At 47.7% G+C, this 22,615-nt stretch overlaps 1 protein-coding gene across 1 annotated transcript in view; it reads left to right on the top strand.

Moving 5' to 3' along the window:
• The window catches only part of doc2b (double C2-like domains, beta), a 327,887-nt gene that overhangs the window by 248,300 nt on the left and 56,972 nt on the right, over positions 1–22,615 (top strand). Inside the window, exon 6 of the mRNA XM_034179040.1 lies at positions 9,820–9,893. Within this exon, the coding sequence (XP_034034931.1) occupies positions 9,820–9,893 (74 nt within the window). The remainder of the gene's footprint in view (positions 1–9,819; positions 9,894–22,615) is intronic.

Here is a 22,615-nt window from a genome sequence, read left to right on the forward strand (position 1 = left end):
AATCATCTCTTTTTCTTACAAAAAATTTAGGAAGTTTAGGGCCACCCAGGCTTTACTATCTTTAAGACATGACAGCAGGGGTTTGAGAGAAAAGGCATCACTTTATCTCAGGGGGACATCAGCATAACAATGAAACGAGACACCATGTTTTCTGAGGATAGACCCTAGGGGGAGCATGTACAGGGAGAAAACCGGGGTCCCCAAATTGGAACCCTGTAGGACCCCGTATAGGAGTGGAGTGGAGTGGAGGAGAATTCACAAACCCCAAGACCAACGCTCATAGTCCTGTCTCCTAAGTAGGAACTATACCGGTCCAGGGCACTACCACCAATGCCCACTAGCTGCTGCAAACAATTTAACAAGATACTGTGGTCTACAGTGTCAAAGGCAGCGGTCAAGTCGAGCAGGACAAGAACAACATAGTTGCCACTATCATTTGCCATTAAGATGTCATTAAATTTTTAAAAGGGCAGTTTCCGTGCTGTGCAACATTTTAAAACCAGAATGACAAACCTCCATAATGTTGTGCTCATCAAGGAAAGTTTTTAGTTGTGCATAGACAATTTTCTACAGGATTTTCGAGACAAATGGCAACTTGGAGATTGGCCTGAAATTCGCTAAAACGGTGCTTTCAAGGCCAGGCTTCTTCAGCAAAGCTTGTACCACTGCGTGTTTGAATCTTATGGAGACAACACCAGAGGACAGGTTGCTATTTATATAATGGTCAGAACCAACTGCCCTAAGGTAGAAAAAACTTCTTTAAAGAAGTGGGGAGGGACCACATCACGAGGAGAACCTGATGGTTTTATATGGGCCACCACATCCTCTAACAGTGACAGAGTCACAGGTTCAAATCCATTGAAGACCACTGGGTAAGGAACAGGGACAGAGGGGTCAAAGACAATTAAATTAGAGCTCTTGTGGAGGCAACATTTTCAATGAAAAAGTGCAAAAAATCATTACACACATCAATGGATGTTTCCAAACATACAGGCTGTGGGACGTTCAGCACACAGTCAAATGTTCTCAATTGAAGATACGTCTCATATGAGAGACAGTCCCTCTAAACCCAGAGCTTTCAGCATTTCTGGACGATCTCATCAACTCTGCAGCAGCTTTGCCACTGCAGAGTTGTTTAACTACCTCAGTGACTCCCACGAGGGAAACTGATGATCCCCCATCTGCTAAACATAATAAATGCTAATATAGCTGAGGCTTAATTCACTGTTAGTTCATGCAGTAATAACAGCTAATTAAATCTATAGTAATAATTTAAATGGTGTTGAGTATCTTTAATTATTAAATATGTATACTTTAAAATGTACCCTTAATAAACACTTACCACACAGTCATTTTTATGCTTCTTAATGTATTCATGAATATTGTAAAGTGTTTTCAGATCATTTGTATTTAGAGCCTCGCTGTCCTGCACTGTCCGTGCACAGCTTTTCTTTAAACTGCAGCATGTATTCACTTCCTGCTTAACACCTCTCACTTCCGCCTGAGAACAAAAAGCTCATGAAGCCCAAAATGAAAACACTCGCTTCATTTCACAGTATTTAGAGCCTGTTTTGTAAGACGAGGTGTGTGTAGAAACCCATCTGCCTTCTGCAGTGGTCATTTACTGCCGCCCTCGCTAATTATGATCAACGACGTATTCAGCGTGCACACACGCAATCAGCGGCGTGACACAGCTGTCGCTTCATCCCGCTCCGAATTCAGAGAAAATGAGCGATGATAGCTCAGGTGTTTGCTGAAGGTAACAATAGAAGCAGATGAAGACGCACATTAAGTCTGCAATCAGCTGTAATGATAATAACCCTGTGTGGTAAACAGCGTCATAAAGGCTGACGGGTAGCAAGATAAGAAAACTTTCCCCGGTCACGTTTCTCCAGTCTGTTACTCAACAAATGATGTATGAACCCAGAAGTGGAGGAAATGTGCAGTGTAAAAACAAATACTTCTAAATCTAAAAGCACGGAATTAAACCAGAAACTAGCAAAGTACACATGGAGCTAATGTGGGCATGCTAACAATTCAAATGTGAAATTTTGTACCTTATTTTAATGTAAGCCATTGTGATTGGTGGTTTTGCTAAAACTTTCCAAAGGGGGCGCTATAAACCTGTGCGGAGCAGCAGTTCTGCTCCTCTACTCCAATAATCTGTAAGATCTATCTTTCTCTCTAAATCCAGGCATTCATAAAAATAAAAGATTATGGTTCTGACATAAAAAAGACAAGCAAACGAAGAAGAAAACACGTTTGAGTGAAAATCAATGACATGGATTTGACTTACAATTTTAGAGGCATGTTGAGATCTGAGCTGTTTTATTTGATTTTAAAGCTGTTTGATTTTTATAGAACAGAAGAAAAAAAAAACTCATGGATGAAGCAGCTGAATATTTTACGTCTTTCATTCGCCCGTGCTGCTGCTCGGCTGAAGGAGCAGAAAATGAAAAGCAGGATTGAGGAGACGGGGGTCAGGGCTCTCATGGAGATTGGGGTTGCAAGCTTTAATTTCATGTAAGCTGCTGCAGCACCTCTGAAGTGTTACGGAACTTATCAGGGACGCGTCTTTGATTATAATTAACAGTAACTCAGATTGAGGATGAAATCAGGGTAACCCAGTTTTATATCAAAACACTCCAGCTTTTTTGTCTGAGAGTACTTTTGTTATTTCCACTGTTTATCAGCTCACCATGCAGAGTATCAGGTTTGATTTAAAAATTACATGCACACTCAAAAAAGAAAGAAGAAAGACAGAAAGAAAGAAAAACCTAAATTCAGCCTTGGACAGAATTTTCAGCCAACAAAATGTGACCAGACTCAATTAAATTATATTACAGGAACATAGTTTGTTTAAGTGCAAAACAGCTGAACGCTAAATATACAACGCAATATGTGTGTGTGATTCTCAATTTTTAAGGAGTACAAGTAGTAAAAGTAGTAGTAATAATCATGATGATAATAATCATATTTATTATTATTTTTATTGTATTATTTCACAACACAATATGTATGTGTGATTCTTAATTTTTAAGTAGTGGCAGTAGTGATGGCAATATAATAATACTTATTATTATTATTATTATTATTATTATTTATTGTATTATTTCACAACACAATATGTATGTGTGATTATCAATTTGTAAGTAGCAATAGTAGTATTGGTAGTAATGATGGCAATAAAATAATAATAATACTTATTGTAATTATTTATTATTGTATTATTTCACAACACAATATGTATGTGTGATTCTCAATTTTTAAGTAGTAATAGTCGTAGTAGTAGTAATGATGGCAATAAAATAATAATAATAATAATACTTATTGTAATTATTTATTACTGTATTATTTCAAAACACAATATGCATGTGTGATTCTCAGTTTTTAAGTAGTAGTAGTAGTAGTATAATGATGGCAATAATAAATACTTATTATTATTATATTATTTATTAGTATTATTATTCACAACACAATATGTATGTGTGATTCAATTTTAAGTAGCAATGTAGTATTGGTAGTAATGATGGCAATAAAAATAATAATACTTATTGTAATTATTTATTATTGTATTATTTCACAACACAATATGTATGTGTGATTCTCAATTTTTAAGTAGTAATAGTCGTAGTAGTAGTAATGATGGCAATAATAATAATACTTAGAATTAGAATTAGAAGTCTTCACTTTAAAATATTAGCCCTCCAAAATAATCTTGATAGTCTGCACAAAAGGTTAGAAACTTTAGTGGAGGAAGAGGCCCATAAATATCACAAAGTTCATAGTTAAAATTCAAATGGCTGAGCATTTAAAAAGTAAGGAGTGGCAAATCAGGAAGTTTCACAACCTTTTATTGCAGAAAAGGCGTACTTTCAGTGGGAGTAGTTTTAAAGATACACCCAGACAAATTAGTGACAACAGGGAAAATTGGGTAAAGAATCTCTCAGAGAGGGTTCTTACACAGAGAGAAAAGGATGTGCTTGCTAAAGGACTAAATTTCTCAGTGACCCCTAAACATATACCGACTGTAGATTACATCACTGCAGTAGAGTCAGCCATTAAACATATGAGGTCTGTGAGCAAAGTATCCGACCTTTTATTTATGCAAAAATATATGGATTGATTCATATGTTTTTACGTCAGCCAAGCTTGAACCTTTGTGCGCATGCATGAGTTTTTCCACGCCTGTCGGTTGCGTCATTCACCTGTGGGCAGGCTTTGAGTGAGCACTGATCCACCCCTCTCGTCGTTGTTTCATTGCGAGGAAATGGCGGAATGATTTGGGCTTTTTTCCATCAGAATTTTTTCAGAAACTGTTAGAGACAGGCAGCTGGAAACCATTCGAAAAATTTATCTGGCTTTCGGTGAAAATTTTACGGGCTTCACAGACAATAAGGACTGTTACTACAGCTTTAAGGATGCCCCACAATGGCGCACGGCGCGTCGCGCTCCGAGCCGCCATCGAGAGGCAGAAACCACCACATCATTTCTAAACGTATCGCTGTGTGGAGCCGGGACCGTCGTGTGCAATTTCTCTGGTTATCACAAGAGCTGGACATCAGCCATTTTCCAGCAGATTTCACTTTTAACAAGAGATTTTGTCATGGAAAGCCACGCGGAGGCTTCGCGCGTCAGGACCGATTCACTGATCGAGCGAGACAAAGGAACACCTCCGTTTCGGAGTGCCAGGGGACAAGCCCCAACCAGTCCCAGCAGAGGACTGCCCCTCCCTGGGCCTGGTTCTGCTGGGGTTCCTTCCTGTTAGGGGGGTTTTTTCCTTCCCACTGTCGCCAAGTGCTTGCTCACAGGGGGTTGTTTTGACCATTGGGTTTTTACGTAATTATTGTATGGCCTTGCCTTACAATATAAAGCGCCTTGGGGCAACTGTTTGTTGTGATTTGGCGCTATATAAATAAAATTGATTGATTGATTGAAGTTGGGACATGCCCAGCTCTCCACAATTTCTCTTATACTCACTTGACTGGTAAGCACTGAAAGCCGAGATAGGCATGTCCCAAATTGTCCTCTAATACTCCGAAACGGAGGTGTTCCTTTGTCTCGCTTCATCCGCGCGGCTTTCCATGATAAAATCTCTTGTTAAAAGTGAAATCTGCCGGAAAATGGCTGATTTCCAGTTCTTGTGATAACCAGAGAAATTGCACACGATGGTCCCGGCTCCACATAGCGATCCATTTAGAAATGATGTTGTAGTTTCTGCCTCTCGATGGCGGCTTGGAGCGCGGCGAGCTGTGCGCCACTGTGGGCCGTCCTTAAAGCTCACACAAAGCCTGCCCACAGGTGAATGACGCAACCGACAGGCGTGGAAAAACTCACGCATGCGCATGAAGGTTCAAGCTTGGCTGACGTAAAAACATATGAATCAAATTCATATATTTTTTGCATAAAATAAAAAGGTCGGATACTTTTCTCACAGACCTCATAACAGTTTGTCAGAGTTAGAAGCTGGGGACCTCTGACTAAGAGTCACAGCAGTGCTGAACAGTGCTAAGCCTCCTCCATCCAACATTACAGGAGAAGACCGGAAAGCTTTGTCAGCACTGCAGAAGGACCAAAGCATCCTTATCCTGCCAGCGGATAAAGGCAGATGCACGGTGGTCCTGAACACATCAGACACAACAACTTGCTCAGTGACTCCAATACATACGAACATCTGAAGAGAGACCCCCACGACCGGCTATAAGAAGAAAATCATTAGCTACCTCCAAAACCTGGAGAAAGAGGGACTCATCGACAGGCAGGCATACTACAGACTGTACCCTTGGGACGCTGCTCCATGCATCTATGAACCGCCCAAAATCCACAAACAGGACGTGCCTCTCAGGCCTATTGTATGTAGCACAGGGTCCATCATGTACAATTTGGCCAAGCACCTCAAGTGGATTTTGGCTCCTCTAGTGGGTAACTCAGACCACCATGTGGAGAACACACAAGATTTTGTGAACAAGATCAAGGACCTGCAGCTGGAGGCAGATGAAACAAAAGTGTCATTTGATGTGACATGTTGTTCACCTGCATCCCCACCACTGAGGCCGTCTCAGCTGTGAGGCAGAGACTGCTGGAGGATGTGTCTCTACTTGAAAGGACCAAACTCACACCAGACCACATCTGCCAACTCTTGGAGATCTGTCTTAACACCACATATTTCCTGTTTAGGGGGAATTACTACAGGTAGATCCATGGTTGTGCGATGGGGTCTCCGGTATCCCCCATTGTGGCCAATCTGTACATGGAGCGAGTGGAGAAGACAGCCTTGACGTCTTTCACGGGCATCCCTCCCAGTCACTGGTTCAGATATGTCGATGACACGGGTTAAAATCAAGCAACAGGAGGTTGAAGCACTTTGAGATTCCATGAATGTAAAGTGCATTACAAATAAAATATATTATTATTATTATTGTTGAGGACTTTACAGAACACATCAACTCGGTGGACTCCAATATCAAGTTCACACATGAGGATGCCAGAAACAACCATTTATCCTTCTTGGACTGTGATGTTATGATTGGAAAGAACAGGCAGCTCCAGACAGGGGTTTACAGAAAACCCACTCACACTGACCAATATCTGCTCTTTGGCTCAAACCACCCCCTTGAACACAAGCTCGGGGTGATCAGGACTCTTCAACACAGAGCCCTACAGGTGCCCACAACTGCAGAGGGAAGGGCTAAAGAACAACAACTTGTCCGGAAAGCCCTCACAGTATGTGGGTACCCACAATGATCCCTGGACAAAGTGCAGAAGTCCCAGAGAACAAAGAGACCAGACAGACAGGAGACGGAGACAAGAAGAAGAGGAGTGTCTCTCCCTTATTTAGCAGGAGTAGGGGAAAAACTACAGAGGATCTTCAGACAGCACAAAATCCCAGTTTACTTTAAACCGGCTAAGATTATTTGACACAGAAATTAGTTCACCCTAAGGACAGGATCCCTAGTTACAAACAGAGCAATGTAGTGTATTCTATCAGATGTCAGGAAAACTGTAACGAACACTACATAGGTGAGACTAAGCAACCTTTACACAAAAGGCTATACCAGCACCGCAGAGAGGGCGCCAGTGGACCTCAGTCTGCAGTTCATCTCCATCTTAACGACACTAACCACACGTTTGAGGACAAGGAAGTTAAAATCTTAGCCAGAGAGAAGAAATGGTTTGAGAGAGGGGTCAAGGAGGCATTCTATGTGAAACAGTTGAAACCCAGCCTTAACCGGGGAGGGGGTCTGAGACATGCTTTGTCCCCTGTGTACAATGGGGTACTTAGGTCAAAGCAGTTTCAGTCTTTTGTTCATGATAATGAGTCATTCACGTCATCAGGAGAGTCGTCAAGGGAGCCATCAGGAGAGGGTCCGTCCCATCATTAGGAGGGACAGCTGCCCTGTCATTAGGAGGGTGCTAACTAGAGCACAATAGGTGCTAATTAGAGCTATTGTTTAGTCACTAGCCTATAGCAGTCTGCCTCTCGGTAGGAGAGGTCTCGTTAGGTTTAAAACTCCAGCTTTTGTGGCTTCTGTTTATTCTTCTCTACAAGAGTCAAGACAGAAGTCAGACTACCAGAGCAAGAATTTTAGCTGAAGAAGCTTCTGCGATTTGAAGTGAAACGTCCTCACGTCAAGCAACCCAGTCCAGTCGAAGATTCAAGCTTCTCTACTATGGAAACCACCTGGACAACTGAGAGCCTACACAGAAACATTGCTGGGATAGCATTTGATCCCAGTGCAAATAGAGCTAAATCAACTCAACACACTGTGAAATCAACTCTTACTGGAGTAAAACCACTTGCATTGACCAGACGGTGTCGCCGACCGAACGGTCCCCCGTCCGCCCTGCCTTCCCTGCTCATGTGTCATCAGCCGCGGTTCACTGGGCGCCTTGTATGGCAGCAGCCTAACATCGGGGTGACTGTGAGGCATTATTGTAAAGCGCTTTGAGCATCTGATGCAGATGGAAAAGCGCTATATAAATGCAGTCCATTTATAAATATCAGAAAATACACTGCACTTGGTTTTAGACCGAGTTTTTGACGGCATGGTCTATAGTGCAATCGCCATGAAGTTTGCTGCCTCGAGACAGTGATGCACCGACATTGCGCTCATTAAAAACACGCCCATGGCCGCACGGATGAGCAGAAGTGAGCTTGCTTATTGCACGATGCCAGTGTTGGACACCAAGATGACAACTGTGTCACTTGGTTTATGATAGGGCCCTGTGTAAGGCTTATTATTTCGTTTTAAATCACGTAATAAGCCATGTGGCCTGAAACTGTTTTGTCAAAAACTTCAACCTGCCTGGGAAAAATGCTGTGGCGTCATAACGTTAGGCATCAGACTGTCTAACCGCTGTGTCGGACACAGACTGTGCGCTGTCTACTTGTTATAAGACTTGACTAAAGAAATTAGAGTCATTTCACTCGTGCTTTGTGCAAAAGGGATGTGGAGTATTGTAGCCTTATTAGAAGCAGAGCCGAGAGCGTCATTTAGCTGCCAGTTATTCCCGCTGAGTGCCGGGCATCGAGCCGGCGCCTCTATTAAAACGTCTGCTGATTATTGTCCATGAACACACATCACGTTTGATTTGTTTTTTGTCTCTTCACTCCATTAAACAAAGAAACCTAAAGATGAGAACGATTAAAATAATGACACAGAGCTCATGATAAATCCTTTTCCTTGTGTGATGGAGGCTTTTCTTACTAGTCAGATGTGACAGAACATTAAATCAGAGCTTATCTGCTTTAAGAAAATGTGCTCATGCATATGTATTATTATCGTCGCTCAGCCAGGAGCAGCGAGACGGTTTTTCTGTTTTCATAACTCAAAACCTGTTTGTCTGATGGACATGAACACCACACATGGGTCAGGGTGTTGCCAAGGCAACAACAATCAGGTGGGTCCAAGGAAACCAATTAACACAAATATTCAAGAACGTGATTTCATTTTGTAAAATCAACGTATTTTGCAGAGGATAAGTCACACCTGTCAAAAAATACCTCTTGAAGAGGAAAAAAAAAACCGTGTAAGTCCCACCAGAGTATAAGTCACACATTTTTCTGTGTTATGGGCTCTTTAATTTGGAATTTTTGTGAATAGTGTTAGTGTATTTCTGATTACTGGCATTATTCTTTTAATTATTGCAGTTTATCTTGTTCAGTGTGTTGATTCTTGGGAAGTTCTATACAAATAGTCATTATAATTACTATTATTAATAACAAACTTGTGAATTTTCTGTATATATTGTACATCAGAGTATAAGTCACAAGGCTTCCCAAAACAGTAAAAGTACCTGCAACTGAAACTTTGTCTGAGGTAGAGCAAAATAAAAAATACTTAACTTATTTACATGTTTCTTGTCAAGACAACAAAGCTTGAATGTGGTACTGTGTGCATTTGTGTTGTTTGCCCGCGTTCATCAAGTCAGTGTAGTTGTCTGAAGTTTCCAACATGGGATTTCCAAGTTGTCTTGAAGGCGACGTTAGTACGAAGCTGTCAGTCGACCTGGAAGTCACGGCTTCAGCAACCAGACGACACTTAAGAGAGACAGTGTATCATATTTAATACTGCTCCATGATTTTGTGTTCCTGTAGCCACCTTTCATTGTGATACTAATGGAGGAGGCGGAAGACGCCACAGATGGTATCAATACTGTTGCAAATGAGTATCTGCTCTGATAGTAAATTTAGTATCGATTAGTATTTGTAGTTTTGGGGGGGTGGGGGGTGACAATCCTACAATGTGCACAACACAATATTGTGAGAAAACTGTTGTCTTTTCTTGTCATCATCTCATGCTGTTGTTTCTTCTGTAGGGCTCAAGCCAATGGACCACAACGGGCTCTCGGACCCTTATGTCAAGTTGCATCTACTTCCCGGTGCCAGTAAGGTACGCACCACATATGAACCACATTTTACCATCACATGACTGAATTAGTGTGTGAAAGTGTAGTGACACGGAACCACAACAGGGGGCGTAAATGAACGGACAATGGAAGAGTCAAATATGAACACTTTACTGTTGTGAATGAGCACAACACAGAGGAATGTGAAATTTACAGACAGTCAATCACAAGGGTGACGTGTGGGCAGGCTCGAGGATAGAAGACGTCTGTCCTGAGATGAACCGGACCACACGATTTCCCTCCGCCACCGAACCCGGAGAATACTGGAGCGCCAAGTCCCGAGTCCCCAGGTGGCCACCGTCTTCGATGGTCGGATCTGGTACTGCTGGCAGGAAGCAGAGGACAATAAGATATGGGTGTGTGCACACCAGTAGCAACAATGGTGGAGAGTCCACCTCCACCTCTCACACACACTCGTGCAGCTCCTGTCTCAAACACTTATCTGGTAGAGGTGTGAAGCGACTCCGTCGCTGGTCACACCGAACACCGGTCTCACAGACAAGGAACACCACAGGAAAACAGCTGCAAATAAGAGTTCAGACTGACATACAGTTTACTGTTAAGGCTGAGAATACTGCCTGAACGGTTTCGACGATATCTCGGCAATGAGGTGGAGATGACGTCCGGGTTTTATGGAGTGAGATGATGAAGCATGAATGAGTGACAGCTGTCAGGAGATAATGAGTGACAGCTGTCACCCCCGGCTGTGTCTGTGGCGGCAGCGCCCTCTCGTGCCTGAAGCCCGCACTTCAGGCAGGGCGCCCTCTGGTGGTGGGCCAGCAGTACCTCCTCTTCTGGCGGCCCACACAACAGGACCCCCCCCTCACAGGCGCCTCCTGGCGCCCGACCAGGCTTATCGGGTGTCGACGGTAGAAATCGGCCAGGAGGGCCAGATCCAGGATGAAGCTCCTCTTCACCCAGGAGCGTTCTTCGGGTCCATACCCCTCCCAGTCCACCAGATATTGGAACCCCCGGCCCATTCGACGGACGTCAGGAGCCGGCGCACTGTCCAGGCCGGCTCCCTGTCAATGATCCGGGCAGGAGGTTGGCGCCGGACCAGGAGCACAGAGGGGTGAGGTGTGGTGTGTTTGATCTTGGAGATGTGAAACACCGGGTGGATCCGCAGTGAAGCTTCCAGCTGAGGACCTTGAGGATTCGGAAGGGGTCCGATGAACCTGTCCATCAGTTTCGGTGACTGCACCTGAAGCGGGATGTCCTTCGTCGATAGCCACACCTCCTGCCCGGGCTGGTATGCAGGGGCCGGGGGACTGCCAGCGGTCTGCATGGGCCTTGGCCCTCGTCCGGGCCCTTCAATAAGGCAGATACGGGCGTGTGCGCCCACACCCGACGGTACCTCCGAAGGGGGCCCTGGACGAGGGCACACCGACCTCTCCCTCAACCACAGGAAATAATGGGGGCTGGTACCCCAAACACACCCTCAAAAGGGGAGAGGCCGGTGGCAGAAGACACCTGGCTGTTATGTGCATACTGATCCAGGCCAGGTGGGCTTTGCTCCAGGCCGTCGGATGCGCGGATGTCCACAGCGGAGGGTCTGTTCCAACTCCGGTTGGCCCGTTCTGCCTGTCCGTTCATCTGATGACCTCTAATTTTCCTGCTTTTAAACTCAGATAAAACTGAAGTTATTGTACCTGGCCCCACAAATCTTAGAAACATGGTGTCTAACAGATCCTTACTCTGGATGCATTACCCTGACCTCTAGTAATACTGTCGAGAAATCTTGGAGTCATGTTTGATCAGGATATGTCATTCAAAGCGCATATTAAACAAATATGTAGGACTGCTTTTTTGCATTTACGCAATATCTCTAAATCAGAAAGGTCTTGTCTCAGAGTGATGCTGGAAAAACTAATTCATGCATTTATTTCCTCTAGGCTGGACTATTGTAATCATTATTATCAGGTTGTCCTAAAAGTTCCCTAAAAAGCCTTCAGTTAATTCAAAATGCTGCAGCTAGAGTACTGACGGGGACTAGAAGGAGAGAGCATATCTCACCCATATTGGCCTCTCTTCATTGGCTTCCTGTTAATTCTAGAATAGAATTTAAAATTCTTCTTCTTACTTATAAGGTTTTGAATAATCAGGTCCCATCTTATCTTAGGGACCTCGTAGTACCATATCACCCCAATAGAGCGCTTCGCTCTCAGACTGCAGGCTTACTTGTAGTTCCTAGGGTTTGTAAGAGTAGAATGGGAGGCAGAGCCTTCAGCTTTCAGGCTCCTTCCTGTGGAACCAGCTCCCAATTCAGATCAGGGAGACAGGACACCTCTCTACTTTTAAGATTAGGCTTAAAACTTTCCTTTTTGCTAAAGCTTATAGTTAGGGCTGGATCAGGTGACCCTGAACCATCCCTTAGTTCTGTGCCTATAGACGTAGACTGCTGGGGGGTTCCCATGATGCACTGTTTCTTTCTCTTTTTGCTCTGTATGCACCACTCTGCATTTAATCATTAGTGATCGATCTCTGCTCCCCTCCACAGCATGTCTTTTTCCTGGTTCTCTCCCTCAGCCCCAACCAGTCCAGCAGAAGACTGCCCCTCCCTGAGCCTGGTTCTGCTGGAGGTTTCTTCCTGTTAAAAGGGAGTTTTCCTTCCCACTGTAGCCAAGTGCTTGCTCACAGGGGGTTGTTTTGACCGTTGGGGTTTTACATAATTATTGTATGGCCTTGCCTTACAATATAAAGCGCCTTGGGGCAACTGTTTGTTGTGATTTGGTGCTATATAAAAAAAATTGATTGATTGATTGATTGATCTGTGGATGGTACCCGGACGAGAGGCTCACGGTGGCCCCCAGTTCCCGGCAGAAGCTCCTCCAGACTCGTGAGGAGAACTGGGGACCACGATCCGAGACAATGTCAGTAGGGATCCCATGCAGACGGACGACGTGGTGGAACAGGAGGTCCGCTGTCTCCTGGGCCGTAGGGAGCTTCGGGAGGGCCACGAAGTGGGCCGCCTTGGAGAATTGGTCCACTATCGTGAGGATGGTCGTGTTGCCCTGGGACGGTGGGGAGGCCCGTGACAAATCCAAGCCGATGTGGGACCAGGGGCGATGAGGCACAGGAAGCGGTTGGAGCAGTCCTTGGGCCTTCCTGTGGTCAGCCTTGCCCCTGGCGTAGGTGGTGCAGGCCTGGATGTACCTCCCGGACGTCGGCCCTCACATAGACGCCCCACCAGAAGCGCTGCCGGACAACTGCCATGTCCTTCGCACCCCGGATGACAGGAGAGCTTGGAACCGTGACAGACGTCTAGGACCGGCAGCCCTGGCCTCTGGTGAGGACGTATAGTCTGTTCTTAGGTCCAGTTCCCGGGTCCGGGCTTCGTTTCCAGGGCCTCCCGGACGATCTTCTCCACGTCCCAGGTGAGGGTGGCCACGATAGTGGACTCAGGAAGGAGGGCTCCGGTGGATCCGACAGCGCAGTTTTGACCTCCTCTTCGTGTACCCGGGACAAGGCCATCCGATCTCTGGTTCTTGGTCCCGGGGGCGATAGGTGATCCGGAAGTCAAACACTCGAAGAACAGTGACCAGCGGGCTTGCCTGGGGTTCAGCCGCTTGGCGGTCCTGATATACTCCAGGTTCCGATGGTCACAAAAAAAAACCTGCACCCATCGGGGAGGTGGAGATCCGGATCAGCCCGGCAGCTAATGAGTTCCGGATGTAGGTCTCCATTGATTCGCGCTCAGGTCGTGAGAGGTTGTACAGCCTGCTGGACGGGAACTCAACGCCTGGATTCAGATCAATGGCACAATCGTACAGACAGTGCGGGGGAAGGGCGAGTGCCAGATCCTTGCTGAAGACATCAGCAAGATCGTGGTACTCAACCAGCACCGCCGTCAGATTGGGAGGGAGTTTGACCTCCTCCTTAGCATGTAAACCGGGAGGAACCGAGGATCCTAAACACACCCGATGGCAGGTTTCGCTCCACTGAACCACCACCCCAGACGGCCAATCAATCAGCGGGTTTTGTGCTTCAACATCCATGGGAAACCCAAAATCACGCGGGAGGTAGAAGGAGTCACAAAAAACTCGTTCTCCTCCCGATGATTTCCAGATGCCACCAGAGTTACAGGTTGTGTCTTGTGCGTGATTAAAGGGAGAAGGGTGCCATCTAGTGCCCGCACCTGCAATGGCAAAGGAAGTGCCACCAGAGGGAGCCCTACCTCCCTTGCCCATCTGCTGTTCAGCAGATTCCTTCTGACCCCGTGTCCACCAGTGCTGGGGCTTGAAGGGTTAAATCCCCGCTTAGGATTGTAACTGGGAGTCGTGTGGAAATACGTGTATGTCCCACGTGAATGCCTTGGCCCACCCTTGGCCCAGCTTCTAGGGGCGGGCGTTGGTGATTTAACCACTTGGGGCAGTCTCTCTGCAGGGTGCTCATTAGAACCGCAGACAAACACTCCCCACAGGCCAGCCTCGCTGTCTAATAGGTGGGCTAAATGTGGCCCTGCTCGCATCCATAGCTTCGTCAGCAGGGGGAGCTGTAGCCACACGGAGCGTGAGGCTGTGGAGCATGAGAAGGGCGGAACCTTTTTCGGACCCGGAAGGGAGAGGGACGGCGCGTGCCCGGCCACGTCCTTCGTCTTGCTCCCGACGGCGTTCCTCCAACCGATTGTCTAACCATATAACGAGATTGATAAGTCCATCTAAATCCCGCGGTTCTTCCTTAGCTACCAGGTGCTCCTTCAGGACCGACGACAGTCCGTTTACGAAGGCGGCGCGGAGCGCAACGTTATTCCAGCCGGACCTCGCAGCCGCGATGCGGAAGTCGACTGCATATTCGGCTGCGCTCCGGCGCCCCTGTCGCATTGACAGCAGCACTGTTGAAGCGGTCTCTCCTCTATTAGGGTGATCAAACACTGTTCTGAACTCCCTCACAAACCCAGTATAAGAGGTAAGGAGCCGTGAGTTTTGCTCCCAAAGCGCTGTAGCCCAAGCGCGTGCCTCACCACGAAGCAAGTTAATAACATAAGCCACCTTGCTGGCGTCAGACGCGTACATCACGGTCGTTGTGCAAAGACGAGCGAAAGTCCGTGCACATCTCCACACAACCCCCGTACGGCTCAGGGGGACTTATGTATGCTTCAGGGGATGGTGGGGGGGGTTCGTTGAACGACCAGTGGAACGTTAATATCGGGCACCGATACACAAAACACAACAATTAGTTTTGTTTTGTTTTGTGTGTGTGTGTGTGTGTGTGTCCTTTAATGTTCTTAAACCAATTGATGTTACATTTTGTAGGTTTATTACAACCTGATTTTGTTTTGTTCGTGCACAGTAAATTTTGCAGTGCTTAAAACTGTGGCTAGTGTACACAGTATATTTCCCGTCAAAATAATGTTACATGAGATTTATCAGAGTGTTAAATCAACTCTCTTATAGTGTCAATCAAAGTTGATAAAAAATAATTTAACACTACTTTAAATGGGACAATATGCACTCCTGCAAATGTTAATTACTTTAACCCTCAAAACATTATTGATGATGTTTCTCAGTCATGCAGGTAACTGAGCATGAACATTTACATGACAGCAGGTGGACTTCATGATTTCACCACTCATCCAAGTAGCTTCTTCAGTTAATCCTGAACAATACCAACAAGAGATCCAATAATGCACTTTTGATTACAAATTTGTTGTGTAGTCTTGTGTCGCACTTCTGATTTTCAAACCAAACATCAAATCAGCCATCACTTTGAAAATGGTAAAATAAGTTTCATATGCACTCTGTCACAAAATGGGCGGGATTGGATGCTTGGTGAGGTATTTATTTCTTGTGGATCCTGCCATGGCTGTTGTGTTGTTACCATGGAGCTAATCTTTTTTTTTTTTTTTGAGGAAAATTCTAGGAACTGCTTGGGTCCTTGATAGCAACAAACCCAGACAACCTCTGAAAAGTAACCACAGTCAGGTCATATGTTTGCGTCCTGTTGGGCTTTTCAAGTTGCAGGAGTCGTCAACACTGAGGCACTTTTGTACTGGATAATGTGTGGAAATTGCACCATGTGGCCAAAGCATTGAGTCTTCAAAAGTAACCATTTATTTGACAAAATGCTCACACATCCTCCAAAAAGACCGACTGTAGCACCGAACACACCCAGTTATTGTCTTAGTTCAAGAACCATACAGTAAAGTCAGGAACCACCATGGCCTGAAAGAATGGGACTTTTGTTCTTCGTTAAAGATATCAGCATCACCAAACATCTCTGTCCAGCAATCTCATGACTCCACAAGCTCTTCATAGACGTGTCTTGACCTCAAAGGACGAGGAACTACAGCCATGAGTGTCACCACCAAGATAAGTGAATGTCTCAACAAGTTCAACACTCCTGGAAGCCTGGATCTTAGGGCAGTCTCCTGTTGTCTAATTTTTTGACACCCCATTGTGTACATGTTTGGCACAACAACAAAAAACCCCTGATACCCAAACAGGGCCTGTAAATGAGTGTAATTTCAGGTAAAAGTAGTAGCATTGTAGAACATTGTGAGCAATAAAGAAACATTTTAAACATGTTTATTTTTAAAAAATTGTAATGTCGGCATAAATTGTAACCCAAACAACATGAATAATTGGATTTATTTAATGTAGATGGGGGAAATATTGTTTAAAAGGTGAATGCGGATGATCAAGTGCAATAGGCAGTAATCAGGACGTACTGTTCTCTGAGCAGAAGCCTCCTTCTGATCCTCCGCAGCAATATGAACCCCTTGTACAGCATGTGGCACTCTTCAGTAGAAGACTGTTTTGAGATCTTAACAGAATTTTTTTTTTTTTAAGTGTGAGGGAAAACATGCAAGTAGCATTTTACCATGCACAAAAAGTCATTGAGTGGAGATGTACATACTCTGCTGTATTCGGTTACAACTGTATACAATTGGATATAAAATAGTAGGTAATATGAATTTCAGCTATTATTTAAAAAACTGGGGCTGAAATTGGGCTAAATATCGGACCTGGGAGATGTCCTTTATTCCTGGTTCACATGGCAAGATACTTATGCCAATTTCTGACCCGATCTTCCCCTTACTACAATCTTAAGGAAGCCCCGACTATTCGTGATGGCGCTAAAGATAATCATATCAGATATTCCTAGTGTGTGTGGTGTGTTGAGTACTGTAGACTGCTCGGAAGGATGCTGGGACTGCTTAGACCTCAAATCATGAATATTCAAAATGTTGGATTGTCTTGGCCCGATATCCCATCATGTGGGGTGTGCCCTGAGGACAAATGAGCACGCAGCCTGCTGAATGTGACATGTAGCCAATCAGAAAGCAAGGTGACGGAAGCAATATTGATATTAATTCAGTGTGGTGTATTTTTAACTGGAAATCCAACACTTATGATTGGATGTTGCGAGGTGAGGTTGTGGACTACTACAAGTACCTGGGTGTCCACATAGACAACAAACTGGACTGGACTGTAAACACAGATGCTGTGTATAAGAAAGGTCAGAGCCGACTGTCCTTCCTCAGAAGGCTCAGATATTTCAATGTCTGCATAAATATGTGCAGATGTTTTATCACTCTGTGGTCTCTGGCATCATCTTCTATGCTGTGGAGGCAGCTGAGACAAACAGACTCAACAAGCTCATCAGGAGAACAGGCTCTGCCCTGGAGGTTGAGCTGGAGTCTATGGTAGAGGTGTCAGATAGGAGGATGTTGAGGAAACTGCTCAGCATCCTGGACAACACCTCCCACCCCCTGCATGCCACACTGACACCCTGTCAGAGCACCTTCAGCCATAGACTGAGACCACTGAGTTGCACCACAGAACACCACAGGAGAGCTTTCCTATCTGTTGCAATCAGACTCTATAATTCATCCCCCTTCTGCAGGATGAATACATAATGAACAGTTATTGAGAGATATTCCATGTAATATTGTCGAACAACTTGTGCAAATGTCTTCCAGGCATTTTGCATAAATTTGTTGTACTTTGTTGTGTGGGCCGCTGAAGAGGAGGTACTGCTGGCCCACCACCACAAGATGGCGCCCTGCTTGGAGTGCGGGCTCCAAGCACGAGAGGGCGTCGGCTTTGCTGGAGGTGACAGCTGTCATCAATCAACACAAGCTGTCACCCATCACCACCACTACAAAGACCGGACTGCAACTCCACCTCCTCGCCGAGAAATCAACTACCATTCAGGTAATTTCTCTGCTGACTGACACTGTGTGTGTTTAACCTGAACTTCTATTTGCAGCCGTTTTCCTGGAGTGTTTCCTTATCTGGAGGATTGGCGTTTGGTGTGACAGCGACGGCTTCGCCTCACACCCCAACTCAGATAAGTGGTTGACCAGGAGCTGCACGAGTGTGTGTGATTGGAGGTGGAGGTTTTCCCTCCTTTACTTAAGACAGACTGTGGGATTACTGAGTGTGCGAACTCACACTCATCTGGACTGCCTCTGTTTTCTGCCAGCAGTACCGGGTCTGACTGCTGAAGACAGCGGCCACCTGGGGCGCAGGGCTTGGCGGCTCCGGTGTTCTTCAGCTCCGTTGGTGGTGGAAGCTGTGTGGGGATCCAGCTCTTCTCTCTCCAGGCGTCTTCTATCGTCGAGCCTGCCCACACGTCACCTGGTGTATGATTGACAGTCCACCATATTGTTATTGTCTGTACGTTGTTGTGCGATTCACAACATTAAATTGTTACTTTTTGGCTTATCCATTGTCCATTCATTAACGCACCCTGTTGTGGGTCCGTGTCACGTCACTTTCACAACAGGATTTCTCGGCCAGCGTCATGGATCCCGAGGGGTGTCAACCATCGCTTGAACAGCCAATGGGAGAGCGAGGTGCACAGGCAGGAGGCGTGTTGGGTGAGCTGCAGCACATCTTAACCGCCTTTGCCGCTCGGTTGGACTTAGTTACCGAGCAGAGCAGTGTTCTCAATCGCAGGATAGAGGATCTCACCGCCCAGGTGGAAGCGCGTGCTCAGGGCGCTGCTGCAGCACCTCCTCCTGCTGACCGTGTGCCAGAAACAGACATTCCGCTGGTCGTTCAACGACCCCCCCCCCCACCTTCCCCTGAAGCATACATAAGCCCTCCGGAGCCGTACGGAGGCTGTGTGGAGACGTGCGCGGACTTCTTGATGCAGTGCTCGCTCGTCTTTTCACAGCGTCCCGTCATGTACGCGTCAGACGCTAGCCGGGTGGCTTACGTTATAAATTTGCTTCGAGGAGAGGCACGCGCCTGGGCTACGGCGCTTTGGGAGCAGAATTCACGGCTCCTAATGGTTTATACTGAGTTTGTGAGGGAGTTCCGACAGGTGTTCGACCACCCTCATAGAGGCGAGACCGCTTCAAGTGTGCTGCTGTCGATACGGCAGGGGCGTCGGAGCGCAGCGAAGTATGCAGTCGACTTCCGCATCGCGGCAGCGCGAGCCGACTGGAATGCTGTTGCGCTCCGCGCCGCCTTTATAAACGGACTGTCTCTGGTCCTTAAGGAGCACCTGGTGGCGAAGGACGAGCCGCAGGATTTAGATGGGCTTATCGACCTGGTTATACGGTTAGACAACCGATTAACAGAACGGGAGCGAGACGAAGGGCGTGGTCAGGCACAAGCCGTCCCTCTTCCTCCCGGGTCCGAAAGGGAGCCGACTTCCCCACGCTCCACTGCCAGGGCTCTCCACGTGACAACAGCTCCCCCTGCTGACATTGCTATGGAAACGAGCAGGGCCAAAAAACGATCAGATCAGAGACAAAGGAGGCTGATCCGTGGAGAGTGTTTTCTCTGTAGCTCAACTGAGCACACACAGAGAGAATGCCCCAAACGATCAAAACAGCAGCACTCGTCCTTAGAGACTGGGCTAAGGGTGGGTCACAATACCCACGCGCGGAAACCCCATAAATCTGCACGAATCCCAGTCACGATCCTGAGTGGGGATTTAACCCTTCACGCCCCAGCACTGGTGGACACGGGGTCGGAGGGGAATCTGCTGGATAGCAGATGGGCAAAGGAGGTTGGGCTCCCTCTAGTGGCTTTACCGTCACCATTGTCGGTGCGGGCACTAGATGGCACCCTTCTTCCACCAATCACACACCAGACTCAGCCAGTGACATTGATGGTGTCTGGGAATCACAGGGAGGAGATTGTGTTTTATGTAACACCTTCTACCTCCCGAGTGATTTGGGGTTTTCCATGGGTGTTAAAACACAATCCCCGGATTGATTGGCCGTCTGGGGTTGTGGTTCAGTGGAGCGAAACCTGCCACCGGGAGTGTTTAGGATCCTCGGTTCCACCCGGTGTGACAGCTAAGGAGGAGGTTTTAGTCCCCCCCAATCTGGCGGCGGTGCCAGCCGAGTACCACGACCTTGCTGACGTCTTCAGCAAGGATCTGGCACTCACGCTGCCCCCGCACCGTCCGTACGATTGTGCCATTGATTTGATACCGGGCGCTGAGTACCCGTCCAGCAGGCTGTACAACCTCTCACGTCCGGAACGCGAATCAATGGAGACCTACATCCGGGACTCGTTAGTTGCCGGGTTGATCCGGAACTCCACCTCCCCGATGGGTGCTGGTTTCTTTTTTGTGGGCAAGAAGGACGGCGGACTCCGTCCATGCATTGATTACAGAGGGCTGAACGAGATCACGGTTCACAACCGATACCCGTTACCTCTGTTGGATTCAGTGTTCACGCCCCTGCATGGAGCCCAAATTTTCACGAAATTGGATCTTAGGAATGCTTATCACCTGGTTCGGATCCGGGAGGGAGACGAGTGGAAGACGGCATTTAACACCCCGTTAGGTCACTTTGAGTACCTGGTCATGCCGTTCGGCCTCACCAATGCGCCCGCGACGTTCCAAGCATTGGTTAATGACGTCTTGCGGGACTTCCTGCATCGGTTTGTCTTCGTATATCTAGACGATATACTCATCTTTTCTCCGGATCCTGAGACCCATGTTAAGCATGTACGTCAGGTCCTACAGCGGTTGTTGGAGAATCGGCTGTTTGTGAAGGGCGAGAAGTGTGAGTTCCACCGCACTTCTTTGTCCTTCTTGGGGTTCATCATCTCCTCCAACTCCGTCGCCCCTGATCCGGCCAAGGTTGCGGCGGTGAGAGATTGGCCCCAACCAACGAACCGTAGGAAACTACAACAGTTCCTCGGTTTTGCAGATTTCTACCGGAGGTTCATCAAGGGCTACAGTCAGGTAGTTAGCCCCCTGACAGCCCTGACCTCCACAAAAGTCCCCTTCACCTGGTCAGATCGGTGCGAAGCCGCGTTTAGGGAGTTGAAACGCCGGTTCTCGACTGCACCGGTTCTGGTGCAGCCCGATCCCAAGCGCCAGTTTGTTGTTGAAGTGGATGCCTCTGACTCAGGGATAGGAGCTGTGCTATCCCAGAGCGGGGAGTCCGACGAGGTTCTCCATCCATGTGCCTACTTTTCCCGCAGGTTGACCCCAGCTGAACGGAACTATGACGTCGGCAATCGGGAACTTCTTGCGGTGAAGGAGGCTTTTGAAGAGTGGAGACACCTGTTGGAGGGAGCATCGGTACCATTTACAGTTTTCACGGACCATCGGAACCTGGAGTACATCCGGACCGCGAAGCGTCTGAACCCCAGGCAAGCCCGCTGGTCGCTGTTCTTCGGGCGTTTTGACTTCCGGATCACCTACCGTCCCGGGACAAAGAACCAACGATCTGACGCCCTGTCCCGGGTGCACGAAGAGGAGGTCAAGACCGAGCTGTCAGACCCCCCTGAAACCATCATCCCCAAGTCCACTGTCGTGGCCGCCCTTACCTGGGACGTGGAGAAGACCGTCCGGGAGGGCCTGACACGGAGCCCGGACCCGGGGACCGGTCCGAAGAACAAACTGTATGTCCCACCAGAGGCCAGGGCTGCGGTCCTTGACTTCTGTCACGGTTCCAAGCTCTCCTGTCACCCAGGGGTGCGAAGAACCGTGGCAGTGGTCCGGCAGCGCTTCTGGTGGGCGTCTATGGAAGCTGACGTCCGGGAGTATGTCCAGGCCTGCACCACCTGCGCCAGGAGCAAAGCTGACCACCACAAGGCCCAAGGCCTCCTCCAGCCTCTGCCAGTGCCTCGTCGCCCCTGGTCTCATATCGGCCTGGACTTTGTCACGGGCCTCCCGCCGTCCCAGGGAAACACCACCATCCTAACGGTAGTGGACCGGTTCTCCAAGGCAGCCCACTTCGTGGCCCTCCCGAAGCTCCCGACGGCCCAGGAGACTGCAGACCTCCTGGTCCACCACGTCGTGCGTCTGCATGGGATTCCATCAGACATTGTCTCGGATCGTGGTCCTCAGTTCTCCTCCCAGGTCTGGCGGAGTTTCTGTAGGGAACTGGGGGCCACCGTCAGTCTCTCGTCTGGGTACCACCCCCAGACGAACGGGCAGGCAGAGCGGACAAACCAGGAACTGGAGCAGGCCCTCCGTTGCGTGACCTCCGCGCACCCGACGGCCTGGAGTGACCATCTGGCCTGGATCGAGTACGCTCATAACAGCCAAGTCTCATCTGCCACCGGCCTCTCCCCATTTGAAGTGTGTTTGGGGTACCAGCCCCCATTGTTCCCGCTAGTGGAGGGAGAGGTCGGAGTGCCCTCGGTCCAGGCCCATCTGAGAAGGTGCCGTCGGGTGTGGCGTACCGCCCGCTCTGCCCTGCTCAAAGCCCGGACGAGGGCCAAGAACCATGCAGACCGCCGGCGTGCCCCGGCCCCTGCGTACCAGCCTGGGCAGGAGGTTT

This window comes from Thalassophryne amazonica, chromosome 9 (assembly GCF_902500255.1).
Source record: "Thalassophryne amazonica chromosome 9, fThaAma1.1, whole genome shotgun sequence".
Classification (NCBI taxonomy): Eukaryota; Metazoa; Chordata; class Actinopteri; order Batrachoidiformes; family Batrachoididae; genus Thalassophryne; species Thalassophryne amazonica.